General features: G+C 44.9%; 1 protein-coding gene across 1 annotated transcript in view; it reads right to left on the bottom strand.

Moving 5' to 3' along the window:
• Positions 1 to 12968, bottom strand: part of ARL8B (ADP ribosylation factor like GTPase 8B) — a 40664-nt gene extending 27696 nt beyond the window's left edge. The window contains exon 1 of the mRNA XM_030570600.1: positions 12744 to 12968. Within this exon, the coding sequence (XP_030426460.1) occupies positions 12744 to 12866 (123 nt within the window). The 5' untranslated portion in view covers positions 12867 to 12968. The remainder of the gene's footprint in view (positions 1 to 12743) is intronic.
• Between the last annotated feature and the right edge of the window lie 645 nt (positions 12969 to 13613).

Below are 13613 nucleotides of genomic sequence, written 5' to 3' on the forward strand. Positions count from 1 at the left end.
CAAATCAATTATTGGATTGCAATCATTTGGTTTGGCTAGAACAATTTAGTTAAATTAGCTGAAGAATGTATACAGTGTTATGTAATTGAAAACCTGGGCTGCCTATGAAACAAATACAAGAAAATATGGGGCAATTCCTCTGTTTTGCCTGAAGTCAACAAGGGTAAATGATGATTGTCTGCCTAGAAGAGGTAGACCTCTGGGTTTTTTTTTCTTTCAGATAACTAGAGAAAACTGATGCCAGCTGAACAGCATTCAACGTACCATGCATTTACTGGCACAATAGGAATTATGTTTGTGTTCTATGTTCTGTCTTGTGGTGTTTGTCTTGTGGCCGGAATTGCTGCATTTAATATTTTTATAGAATAGTCTAGTTGAAAATCAAACAAAAAGGTTAAATTAAAATACAGATACTTGTCTTGTTCAACTTGGAATATAAAGTGTTTGGATAAATCAGGAGAATGTGATATACTGAAGTCTAATGCATTTCCTTAATTAAGAAAAAGAAACTTCATTGGCCAAATTGTTAATTGCAAAATGTTGTTAAAAATTTGCATACCACAGTCTTTGGAAGCAAAGGACCATGAAAGTTAACCCACTCCCCATATTGTACATGGGATCTTTCTGGCTACCTCAGATTTCTAGCCAGAGGGCTGGGGATGGTGGAAGGCTATTGGACTAGAGGTTGAATTGAATGAACTCCTCAAAGTGGGTGTGCTTGTTCTAGCTTGTTGCTCCAAAGTTCTGTAATAAAGTTATTTTAGTAAAAGGTATGTGTGGCATATATTGAATAGTAAAACTAATGTACTGTACAATGACAATGTTATCGTGTTCATTGTTGGGAAAAGGTGTATAAGTGAAAAGTGGAAGTTTCCTTTGCAGGTTAAAAGATGCCAAGAAGGGAAAAAGGACAAAAAAACAGAATGAGTTAATGGAAAAAAATAATTAGCTAGCAAGCTCAGGCTATAGATAAGACTGACTCCATTCAAGGACACTGCTAACAGTTAAGACTTGGCTAACAACCAGGAAAAGGAGGGCTTGAATTTGCCCACGCAGCTATAAGATTTGCAAAACACTGCCAGGCACTAATGAAATGTGTTAAGTTTCTTTCTCACAGGTAAGGAAGCGCTACCGAAGACCTAGCAGCCCTGCACTTGGAACCAGGAAACTGGATTGATGTAAAGGTCCAACCAACGAAAGACTGCTTTGGCTCCATGCTGAAAAGGCCCTTATTAAGCCCTGCTGACTACCAACACCGCTATGAAGTGCCAAAGACTGACTGCTTGGACCCACGATTCTCACTGCAAAAAGACCCCTCCACCTCAGGAGAATTCTCCTACTGATGATTAGCCTATTCTCCTTCTAGCTCCACTGTGCCTTCTGGACAGTAGGGAAAAAGTACAAGGTGAAGTGCTAGTAACCTCTCCCTTGTCCACTGACAGATCTACTGTGCCTTTGAATTTTTCTAGAAGAATCAAAACCATTAGAGGGTGATGTGCTGGTAACCTCCCCTGTAGAATGCTGAACCACGACTGTTTCGGGAAGAAGAAGGAACACTCAAAATTGCCATGTCCAGGAATCCTGATTAGAAAGGATATTAAGAACTGACCCTGGTGAAGAAACAAAGAATTATATACTGGCGGGAGGACACTTGTGGGACCCGTGCTTGGGAATGTGGTATTGATTGGAGCTTGGGGTTTATTCTACAGGCTGCACCCTGTGTCCTGGAGAGTGACTAATGATGTAACCCCCCCCTCCTATGCTATTAATGTCGATGCCTTTTGAAAGTATCTGAGAATAGTTAAATAACAGGTCTACTATAGTACTACACCAAGGAAAGATGGTATTGAATATCACTGAGGCTGGGAAGGCATTGCAGTGGGATCTAGTATGTTTAGGAATTCGGGATTTCCTGAATGACCAGCTGATGGCCATTTGGAGTGATCTTGAGTACCAGACCTGGCCCACTGCCCTTACAGACGCATCAGAAATACCATCTGATCTGTGATCATGGAGACATACGTGGACACTTCCTGGATGGAAGTGTGGTTTCCCAGGGCAGGGTGTGCGCCCTTATAGGGGATGAATGCTGTACTTATGTCCCAGAAAACGCACAGGATATTAACAAGCACATCCTGTCAGCCAAACAGGCTTTTGAACAGTGGAAGGCCTAAAAAGGGGAACCTACTATTTCCGATTCCCTCTGGGACTGGTTCCCCAACCTGGGGGGACTAGGGGGAGGCATTGTTCGCCTCCTGCTCACTGGTGTGGTGTTGTGTATCGTTACTCTTCTTTTGTTTGCTTGCTGTAAGCACTCCTACACAGAATTTGTACCTCCCATTCCCCAGGAAATCCCGCTATACTCCCTCATTAATGACCCCAGCTCCCTAGAGCTTAATCACTTTTGTCCTCAAAGTATGAGAAAACTCAGCCAAAAGTTTGTTGAGTATTTTCAAAGGAGGAGTTGTTGGTGTCACTAGGCATAAATCTAGGCCCTCAGTGAACCAAAGCTCCTCCATGTTGAACTCTACTTGATCTAGAAAGCTAGCAGCTGTGAAATTAAATGTTAACAGTAAGTATCAGTTGCAGCATAGCTAAAACGGTCTAAAGCAGTGGTGATAAGACCTGTGCACCTTTAGCAGAAGGACAAGATAACTTGCAGAAGGAAAACTTACTAACGAGCTGCTGCGGCCAAGATTACTTAATGCACCTGCACTTACGTAAGTGCTACATGGGGGGGGAGGGGAGAAAAAAACATATAAAAAGGGAAAAAAGCTGCTTGCGTAGGTGTGCATGATTTGGGCGTTCGTCTCCTTGCACCGCTTTGAAGATCTCAAACTTTGCTTGCTTCTGCACCCTGGTGTGTGGTTCATTGCGCTTTGCACTCTGGGCCAATGAACCACTGTTGCTTGTCTCAGGCACCCTCTTTGCCTGCAACAATATCTTTCTTGAAATGTGGTGTCCAGAACTGGACACAATACTCCAGTTGAGGCCTAACCAGCGCAGAGTAAAGCGGAAGAATGACTTCTCGTGTCTTGTTTACAACACACCTGTTAATGCATCTCAGAATCATGTTTGCTTTTTTTTGCAACAGTATCACACTCATATTTAGCGTATGGTCTACTATGACCCCTAGATCTCTTTCTGCCATACTCCTTCCTAGACAGTACCTATACTAGATACTAGTGCAACATTTACTATACAGGTCTTAGGCCAAACAAATGCTTCATGTTCAGCTGTATTTGAGACACTGAATATGTAAAGCAAGCTGCTTGCTGAACACTTCCATCTTCACCTGACGTGTTGCAAGCCTCCACAATATGCAGAGCGCTGTAGCTATAGTCTACTCTACGGCCTAACATTCTGTAGTCAGATCACTGGCTTCCTGTTAGCTGTGCTGGCGTTTTGTCTGAAGACCGGTTTGGGATGTAAAGTGAGAATCCAGCATATGATCTTAATATGATTAGTATAGCTCTAGAGCTGCTGCTCCTTGCATCTGCATCAACAATTCATTTCAATTTTCAGCATGGGATTTGAAGTATTAGAGGCATTACAAAATAAAGTTGATCTACAATGCTGGAGTTCAAGTTTGAAGCAATGTTTCTTTGCCACTGTCAATCTTCAGAAAATTTACTGCATGTTATGAACTATTGAAACGTAAGTCATCAACAGATCTCTAATGGCAATGCCATTACGCAGTCTTTATCGTAACATACAAATAAGTTAATGTACTAATTGGAATAAATTTAAAGAAATCCTAAATGCCTGACAAGTAACAGCTAATAGACTTAGTGACAGTATGCACAAGACCTCCATTTCAGATTTTTGGATATGTTACTGTAACTACCACATGCCTAAGTGTGGAAGTTTGCTTCAAGTCGGGGGAACAGCTGGTTCTGAAGTGACAAACTACTGCACTGTTCAGACCCTGAAGGAAGGTTAACATTAGGCCAGTGCAGAGACTTTTTTTTCCTGCTTTGGGCATTTTCTGATATTTAGGCCTCAGCTTACAAGTTTCTGCCTCTATTCAAACAGAGGAGTACGCCCCCTTCCCTGCAAATACTTGGCAGGTGAGCTTTACACCGAGCTCTAGAAATCACACTTGCAGTGGGGATGGACTGCCTTTTATTCACTGACTTGTACCACTGAGGGAAGGGAGTACAGTGCAGAGATTAGATCTGTGGCTTAATATTTGAGCTTTGCTGCAGAGCAGCTCTTAAGATGAAGCACATGCAAAACCTCCACCTTCAGTATCCTAAGGGATTCAGAAAATGATACATCACCAAGCTTTGCCATTGCACAAGACAGATTCTTATCTATTAGTCAGTCCAACTTTCATGACTTGTCTTCCAGACAAATATAAAAGTAGCATGACTCTCAAAGGAATGACATAATGAAGCTTGGGTAACAATTTTATCTAAGATACACCCGCGCCACCAAACTGGCAACGCTCTCAGGGGCGTATAGCTGGAAGTGTCATGCTAAGTCTCCTCCCCAATCATTCAAGAAGACGACGAAGTTAGTGTTTTCCGGGGACCTTGATCTGGTACGTCACACAAATAGGGTCCTTCACTAGAGAGGAAGCAGGTCTTTGACCCATATTTATAGAGTTTTAAATAAAGCCATCAAGCCATACTGTAACTCACTCAAGGCCACTGCATTATACATTTTAAACTAACAAAGTAGAGGCAAACAAAGGAACAGTTTGAGATTCTTTTAGATGTTAGTTTAAAATCAGTAAATTAGAACCAGTGAGACTAAATTAGAGACTGTTTCAATTGTTTCCTGTTGTGATGCCTTAGTAAGACTCCAACTCCCTATTGGTTTAGGGACTCACTTGGTATCCATTGAGAGCCAACAAAGAATATTTCCCAACAACTATAAACTGGGCTGCGGTGAAAGTATACGGTTGGAAAGTTTAAGTAGATTAGCTTGAAATGCAAGTAACTGAAGCGTTTATAGTACTTGTTTCACAGCCCTAGCTTGATGTTGCCTTTAAGCATTCTAGATAGTTCTCTACTGAACTGATCACTAAATACAAGCACAGTAATTCAATGGAGAACAAGAGCTGAATACCACTCCTTTCCACCTCTAGAGGTAAAAGTATACCATAGCCTGAAAGCCTTTATTCTGCTCTTCACAAGTGCAACAAATGAAACTAATGAACTTCTATTGCAAGACAAGATACATCACAACCTGGCGAGGTAAATCACCTCATGTATACCTGAGTGAGGATATATACATCTCATCACCAGTAGTAAATAAGGTAACTAAGGTATGTCTATGTTGACCTGGAAGCAAGCCTCCTACCCTTGGTCCACAGACTCTGAAGCTTGGTGAGATGATGGACTTGAGAGCCCGTTCCAGCCCAAGCAGCAATGTGAAAGCATAGTTTACCCTGATATTTTCAGTCCACTAGCCCAAACCCTGCTACCACCAATCTGTGGACCCAGGCTAGGAGACTCACTCCCTGATGCAGTGCAGGCATCCTCAGAACCCTACGAGAATATATAACTTTATAGCTCAATTACCTTTACGATGCCATTCATATGCAGATCCAATATGGATCATCCTGTGATGACCTATCTGTCCTCCTCAGCACAACTGGGCTTGAACATTCTTCCTTTGGGGAAAAACATTCTACCAGTATTTGTATTACAGCAGCATCTAGAAGTTCCGAATAAGGATCAGGGTGCACTGTGCTAGGTACTGCACAAACACACAAGAGAAAAATAATCCCTGCCCTAAGGAGTTCACAGTCTGTTAGTTTATCCATTTTAGAAAATGAGTTTAATGTACTGTAAAATGCACTTTTGGGTTGAAGACACTGTAAGGAAAAAGAAATCATCATTTATAGAACGTTTGCATGATATAATGGGAAGGGAAATTTCTGAGTATGCTTGTATGATGGGGTTGCTTATGATGGTAGTGGGCAGCGCTCAGCAGTTCTGAGGCTCACTTCTGGTTTATATCTTACGTTTCTAAAAGCTTATGCTTCAGGGTTTCAGCTAGCCACCTGCAGGGTTCAAGAAGGAATTCTACCCATACAAATGTATTCTGGTTGTTTTGTTTCATCTCCTCTCTGACACACTGGGGATGGCCATGGTTGGTTCTTGCTCACATGCTCAGGTTCTAGTTTATTCACTATATGTGGGGTAAGGAAGACATTTTCCCCTCGGTCAGACTGGCAGTGTTCATAGGGGATTTTCACCTCCTGCACAGCATATGGATGTGGGTCAATAGCCAGGGTTATCTGGGTGTCTTTCACTTAATCATATCCTGCCATTGTGGGGGCCTGAGGCACTAGTGCAGGGGTTCTCAGGACAATTTTTGGTGGCCTCAGAATATGGCCACCAAATCTTGCTGGTGGCTGCTCACACTTTTTCCTAAAATACTTAATTAGCTTTAGGAAAACCAAATAAATACGCACAGATACCCCTTCAAATCACTGTAATTTATTTATTGATAGCTAGTAAGTCTGTTGTGTGAAGTGATATTAACAAACAGACTTACTCAGCCCCGGCAAGCCTGGGGACAAATTAAGCCCTGGATGGAGGGTCAGGGAGGCAGTATGGACCAGGGGAGATGGGGGTGATGCTGGAGGAGGGCAGGGGCTGGAGCCTGAAGCCCTGCTACCAGAGCCTTGCAGCCAGAGGACAGGGTCCCAAAGGCCCATGTCCAGAGCCTGCTGCCCTGCCACCCCTGGGCTGAAGCCCAAAGCCTGGGCCCCATTCTCTGGCTGCCTGCTCCTACAGCATTGTGTCCTAGGTGACTCCAGAGGGGAGGAGAGCCCAATCCCTGCTGGTAGCCCCAGCAACCAACACCAAAGCAGTGCATCCAGGGGCAACAGCAAGGGGGAGAGTCACTACTTTGCCCTCCTTCACGCCCTACCCCCCACCACTGACCAGGAGGCTGTGGCTGCAAGAAAAGCCCCTGATGGCCTCATGCGGCCACAGTGGCCATATCTGAGAAACACTGCACCCGTGCACCTTGCTCCTTCCTTTTCTCTGCCTGTGGCAGAAAGTCTGGTCTCCTGTGGATTGTAATACTTTGATCTAATTTCAGTTTTGGGGCTTAGTGTGCAAGTGCTGGGTGGTGGTGTTGGCCTGTGATAGTCAGGAGTTCAGACTAGATAAAGTTTAAAGCCAGAAGAGGCTACCACATTATGACTAACTGACAGGGTGAGATTGATACTGGGGACTGAGACTCCTTTGATAGCCAGAGGCTGAGAATGATCACTTTGGGTTTTGTTCACAGGAAGTCCAATAAGTTTAAGCGTCCAGAAACTGAAGCCTCAAAATGCTCTTATTAAAGGAACACGGTCTGATAATTTAACACCAACATATATGTTTGTAAGAAGGGGTTTTAATCTATTATAGGTTTAGATTTTTTTTTTTTTTAAGTTCAGTTTAAAATTTCTCCATAATGCTGCTGCATTTTGTATGCAACACACAAGAGGAACAATAGACCAGTCTGTTTAATAATCTTCATTCCACTTTGACATAGTTGAAACAGCATGAGTGAAAGATTTTTTTTTAAAATGCCTCACTAACAGTGCAGTTTAAAAGGTATATGAAGAGGACAGTAAGTGTTAGATTTTAGAAGAGTACATGCTTTCATTAACAGTTGCTTACCATTAAGCGGGGGGACCAGAACATTTGGCAAGCATGTTTGGTATTAACAAGCGGGATCATATATCAGGCAGCCAGGTGTCAGACAGGAGTTTTACAATAATCAGCCAAATATAATGCATGAAGTAGCTTTTGGAAGCTGAAGTTCAAATGTAGAATCAGTGTTTACCAAAACTAGTTCAAGACTATTAGGTTTTGCGCAACAAGAATCTATCAGCTTACTTGAAATATTTGTGTTTCAATTGTGTCACATGATCAAGGAGATTGGTTGCCCACTCAGTTGCAGCTTTCTGACAGTAAGCCTGAAGAAAGACTGTTGACAAACACTTGCTGCAGAGATGCTGTCAGCAAGAGTTACTTAGACAGTGCAAAAGAGGCTTCAGAGTCTAGTGAACAGAGAACACTATCAGTCCTCAATTAAAATCCAGGGGAAAATTCAGTTAGATTGCATCTGGTTATCCTGCAGCAAAAACTGTTAAATCTAAAAGCCATAGGCCTCTTCACATTCTGGAAAGTATGGCCCATGATGGAATGATGCTGTCCCTTGTGACCAGGTTTACTCATACACAGGGAAAACTATATTCATTATGGGGGTATCTAATTAAAGGGACAGTGACTAAAGTGGAACCTTCAAAAGTGTCTGCTTCGCTACATTTTCTGCCTCACATGGTAGCTAAGTGGAATCTGAAAAAAGAAAACCATCACTTATCTACAAGAGTTTATAACTAGACTTCACTATAAACAGATCCAATCACAATTTACATAGCTAATGAGGAAAACCTAATGAGGAAAATCTAACAAGCCATGGTAGTTAAAGTCTAAGTAGTACAGAAGGAAGCTGTTAACTATAGGAAAAGTGCACTTTTTATTTTATTTGTGGTACTTTCCAGGTTAAGTCTGATCAGCAGTCAGCTCTTAAGCTGATGATAATTGGCACTAAACATTTCACCTGATGAAATCAGATACAAGTCATTACAGGAACCTGCTTGGTACGAGAAATCTTCATGCTGTGTCTACATTACAAAGAGCTGCAAAGGACCTGGTTATGATATGATCACTTTTATAGAGAACATGGCAAATGTGTCCCCCCAACCCACCCACACCATACAAAATCATTGGACATGTAATCAGTGCTAAGATATTGTACCTACTCTACAAAACTGAAATGACAGACTACAATATTCTGCTTGTATTTTAAACCATGGTTTTACCTTAGCATTCCAAAGTAGTCAAGAAAGCTGTCCAAATGTTTCAAACCTATCTACTGCTGCACTACACAACCAGATAAATGCTGCAGTTCTGGAATGGGCCAACAGTTACTGACTCTCACAGTATCCAGAAACAGTTTTGCAAGTATATGTACTTAATAATAGTGTTCACCCTATAAGTTTCAGTGCTTTAAAGCCAAAGACTAAGCAATTGTTAGTAAGATTTACCATCTTTTGATCGTCAAACGACACAGGTTACACTCTTCTCCGCCAGATGATGGAAAAAAGTGTTTTACTTAACATCTCTTATCCCAGTAAGTGGTACTTCTACCACTTCAGCCAGTTACACACTATAAGTTCATGTACCATGAACTTCTAGTACAGGATATTTAGAGTTCTAGGTTTCAATGAGGTTGTTTTTTTCAAAAGATGTGGTAGGGAAAGAACATTACAAGTGTCACTGACCAGCTTGGTAGCCAGAATAAGTGGTAGTTTTGTTTGCACCAAGTAAGAGAATCTATTCCCTCTCCTATCCAGTTGATATGTACAGGACATTTTGATTCCAACCTCCTTGTTGCTGGCATCCCAACATTTCCCCGCTTCTTCACCACTAAAGTGAGTCTTGGCTGTAAAAGACTAGAGACAGCCCCAGTTTACTAGTACTGGCTAAGAACACACAGAGCTGAGGGCTCTACCTGCTACAGACAGCTCCCAAATCAACAAGCTATCAGGGTTGTGAGGTTAATCCTGTTGCTCAAAGTCAGGTTGTTCTGGCCAGCTACAGATAGGATCCTGAAGCACAAGAAAGACTAGCATTGCAGGGCCTGCCCTAAGTCTGTTCAATCATTTTAAAATCTCTGCTTTCAGAAGGCTGAACCGGAGAGCTTCACTTTGAGGACCATCGCACTACCTTCCCTACCAAAAAAAAGCGCCTCTTTCCCAAACACTAACAGCTTAGTCCTGCAGATGTGCTTAGCCAACAAGACAGAGGCTAAATTTATGGAGGAAGTGTTACTCAATGATTAGAGTGTCCTTTTACACAGTATTAGCATGACACCAAGTTAGAGAGACATTCCTGATTAGGCAATAACTGTCAGAATACAAGAAAGTCAGTTACATTTACTGAGCAAGACCTAAATTCTTCAACATCTGCATGCTGAAAACTTGGTAAATAATGTTTCCTTTCCAACAGGTTAGTCAAATAAAACTTTGATCAAGGTGGCATGCACACAAAGAGTAAAAGAGGAACACTGATCTGAGCAGAGCCTATCCTTCACAACCAGTAAACTGCATTTCAGAGCTTGTTTGCAACAAGACTGTCAAAGTGCCCGACAGTTGTATTACGCCTTGCACACATTCATGGACAGTCTTGTCTACTGGACCTGGTGACTATGCTATCGGGCGTGGGGGGGAAAGAGAGAGAGAGAAAGAAAGAGAAAAAAAAGCTTGGATAGATTCAGTACTGTCCTATAAAATAATTATACATAGATGGATAGATTCAGTTCTCTCTGTCTCTAAGCTTAACAGAACACACAAAATGTAAAATCTGTTGGCTGTACAAGAATCCTACTGTTCCCACCTCTTATGCAGCCAAAAAGTTGGCTTGTCTCTCTACCAAGATAAGCTTCTTATCCAACTTACACCCAAGAATTCAGTGCATCAAGTGACTGTCCCATCCACTCCAGACCAAACTAGTTTAATGCCTCAGTTTCCCTGCAAGTGCCTTGGACTATCAGTTATGACCTTTATTGCATGTCAGTGAAAACCCAAGCATCCTTCCCCAACTGCAGTATTGGATACCAATAGCAGAGCCAGAAGAAACATATGCAATTCAGTGGTCCAGGCAAGTTATTCAATTTGTCTCCTGTTCAGTGACAGTCATAAGAAACTTCACACAGGAGGCCTCAGACTTATAATCGGTTCAGTGAATCCATGAGAGCACATCAATGAACCATGAAGTGATTTTCTTCAGCTATTCAGAAGTGCATGCCCTAAAACATTCTACTACCAGGAGAAGATATAGATTGTTGGAATCAGAATATTTTTAGTAGCTAGAAATTAGCAGCAGAGTGTAGAAATAGGAGAGGAGTGCAATGTCAGGAGCAGACCTTCATGACAGGACAGAAAGCAGCTTTAAGCAGTTTATTGGCTGATTATCAGAAATAAAATGAAAGAAAGTGCTTGAAGGCATTCTTCATGTTATGGGGTTGTTAGTATAGTTTGCCTAGTCAACATAACATGGGAAGCTGTCCTAAAACCATGTCATCAAGCTATGCTGTAAGCAGTATCATGGCTGTTAGCAGAGCAACTATGCTACATTGTTAGCACAGAAAGCACCATACTGTAGCTATAGTTCTAGTGAGGCCAGCTCAACCCAACAGTCTTAGTTTCAAGGAAAGAGCATGATGGATCAACAGATAGAGAGAGACAGTTATTACAGCCAGTATTTTATCCCACAAAACCCAACACACAGAATGTTGGTTTTATTCTAGTCAACTGTACTTCTTTGTTCCAGCTGCATGGATGTTATAGGATACTGTGCCAGGAACTGTAAAATGCAACAAGATCTGCAGATTATGGTTAATTACAAACCAAATTAAAGCTCAGACAAGTGGGTACCTAATCCTGTTCAAAAGTAGCTACCAACCCCTCATTACTAAATAATGGAGTTGCAGGGAGGCCTGTAGGAGCAGCTGGTAGGAAGCAGTGGTCTCCCTACCAGATAGAGCAGATGTCCATTAGCATCTGTGCAGTGTCAGGACTGCAAGCCTGCTGCAACCTCTTGTTTTGAGGGCTGGGTCTTCAGACTTGCCCTAAGGTTGCTCAAAGAGATAGTCCCTCCCCCCAAAATCCACCATTCCCATACACAGAGCCAAGAATCATCCCCTAACCACTGCCAGAAACCTCCTCCAGCCATACTCCACCCCACCTAAAGGCTGGGAGAGGAGCCTGTCCCAACCCTTCACCCCAACAGCCACACACAGAGACAGGCCTGCTTACACTCCATCCAACCCAATGGGGGACAGACCAAGGGACTTGGACTCCCTCCTACACTCTCTCTCTCCCCCATTACCCCCAGGGCCCAATGGGACAGGCTAAGGGACTCAGATCACTCCTACTCCCCCCTCCAGTGCCCACTCCCCAAGACACAGAGAGCCCCCCCCCAGCCTAATGGGAGATGTACAAAGGGACCTAGATCAGTCCTACCTCCTCACCCCAGTACCCAGCCCCCAAGACAGAGCTTCCCCCCCCCCAGGATAATGGGAAATGGGCTAAGGGAGCTGAATCACTCCTACTCCCTCATCCCAGTACCCCCCCATGAGAGATGGGCCAAGGGATCTGGATCACTCTTACCCCTCTCCCCGGCACCGCCCCACAAGAGAGAGCTCCCCCCCCCAGGCTAATGGGAGATGGACCAAGGGACCTGGATCACTCCTACCCCTCTCCCCGACACCGCCCCACAAGAGAGAGCTTCCCCCCCCCCCGGCTAGTGGGAGATGGACTAAGGGACCTGGATCACTCTTACCCCTCTCCCCGCACCGCCCACAAGAGAGAGCCTCCCCCCCCCGACCAGGCTAGTGGGAGATGGACCAAGGGACCTGGATCACTCCTACCCCTCTCCCCGACACCGCCCCACAAGAGAGCTCCCCCCCCCCCCGGCTAGTGGGAGATGGACTAAGGGACCTGGATCACTCCTACCCCTCTCCCCGGCACCGCCCCACAAGAGAGCTCCCCTCCCCAGGCTAGTGGGAGATGGACCAAGGGACCTGGATCACTCCTACCCCTCCCCCGGCACCGCCCCAAGAGAGAGCTCCCCCCCGGCAGCGGGAGATGGACCAAGGGACCTGGATCACTCCTACCCCTCTCCCCGGGGCAGCCCCCCCGGCAGCGGGCGGGAGCTCACCGCGATGACGTTGACGAAGGTGGTCTTGCCCGAGTACTGCAGCCCCACCAGGGTGAGCTCCATCTCCTCCTTCCAGAAGAGCGAGCGGAACCAGTCCAGCAGCCGGGACAGCAGCGCCAGCATCGCGGCGGCGAACCGGGCCGGGACCCTCCGGCACTAGCGCTAGCTCCGGCCCCTCGGGGACTCGCCAAGGCCAACGCTGCCCTGCTCGCCGCGCCGCGGTCATATGACGGCTCGGCTCCGCACGCCGGCCTGGCGAGCAAGAGCGGCGCGGCCGGCAGCAGCCGCAAACCCAGCCTATGGCGCCCCCTGCCGGCTAGATGTCCGCCCTGCGCCCGGGGAGGACTCATTCTCGCGTCCCTGCCCTGCCAGTGCCGCCCAGCGGCCACCTGAAGGGCTGGGGTTGGGGCAGGGCCTGGGGCAAGTGCTGGGAGGGAGACAAACAAGGTGAAAGGTAGGGGCTGGAGCAGGAATAGGGGGATAGGGATGGGGGCAAGCATAAGGGGTTAGGGACTGAGGCAGGGGCAGGGGAAAGGGCTGGAGCTGGGATAAGCGGATAGGAACTGGTGCTGGTGCACAAATAGGGTTGGGACATGTGCACCCCACTGCCACCCCCTTCCCCTTCTGCTCTCACCCTATCCCCCAAAAGCACCCCCAGACCTCCTCCTCCAATAGCTCTACTGCCCCCATCCCACTCCCTAATACCCCATATTGAAGACTGGAAGGATTCGATTTTTATTGGTCAATGTCAATTTCACTGTATGTACAACAACTATTTCCATGGATAATAGTGGAAATTTACAGATAGGCAAGGTAAGAAAAATGCTGCTTGAGAACTTATGAGAGTTTGGTTTAAAGATATTTACTTTG

The sequence above is a fragment of the Gopherus evgoodei genome, chromosome 7, assembly GCF_007399415.2.
Source record: "Gopherus evgoodei ecotype Sinaloan lineage chromosome 7, rGopEvg1_v1.p, whole genome shotgun sequence".
Lineage (NCBI taxonomy): Eukaryota > Metazoa > Chordata > Testudines > Testudinidae > Gopherus > Gopherus evgoodei.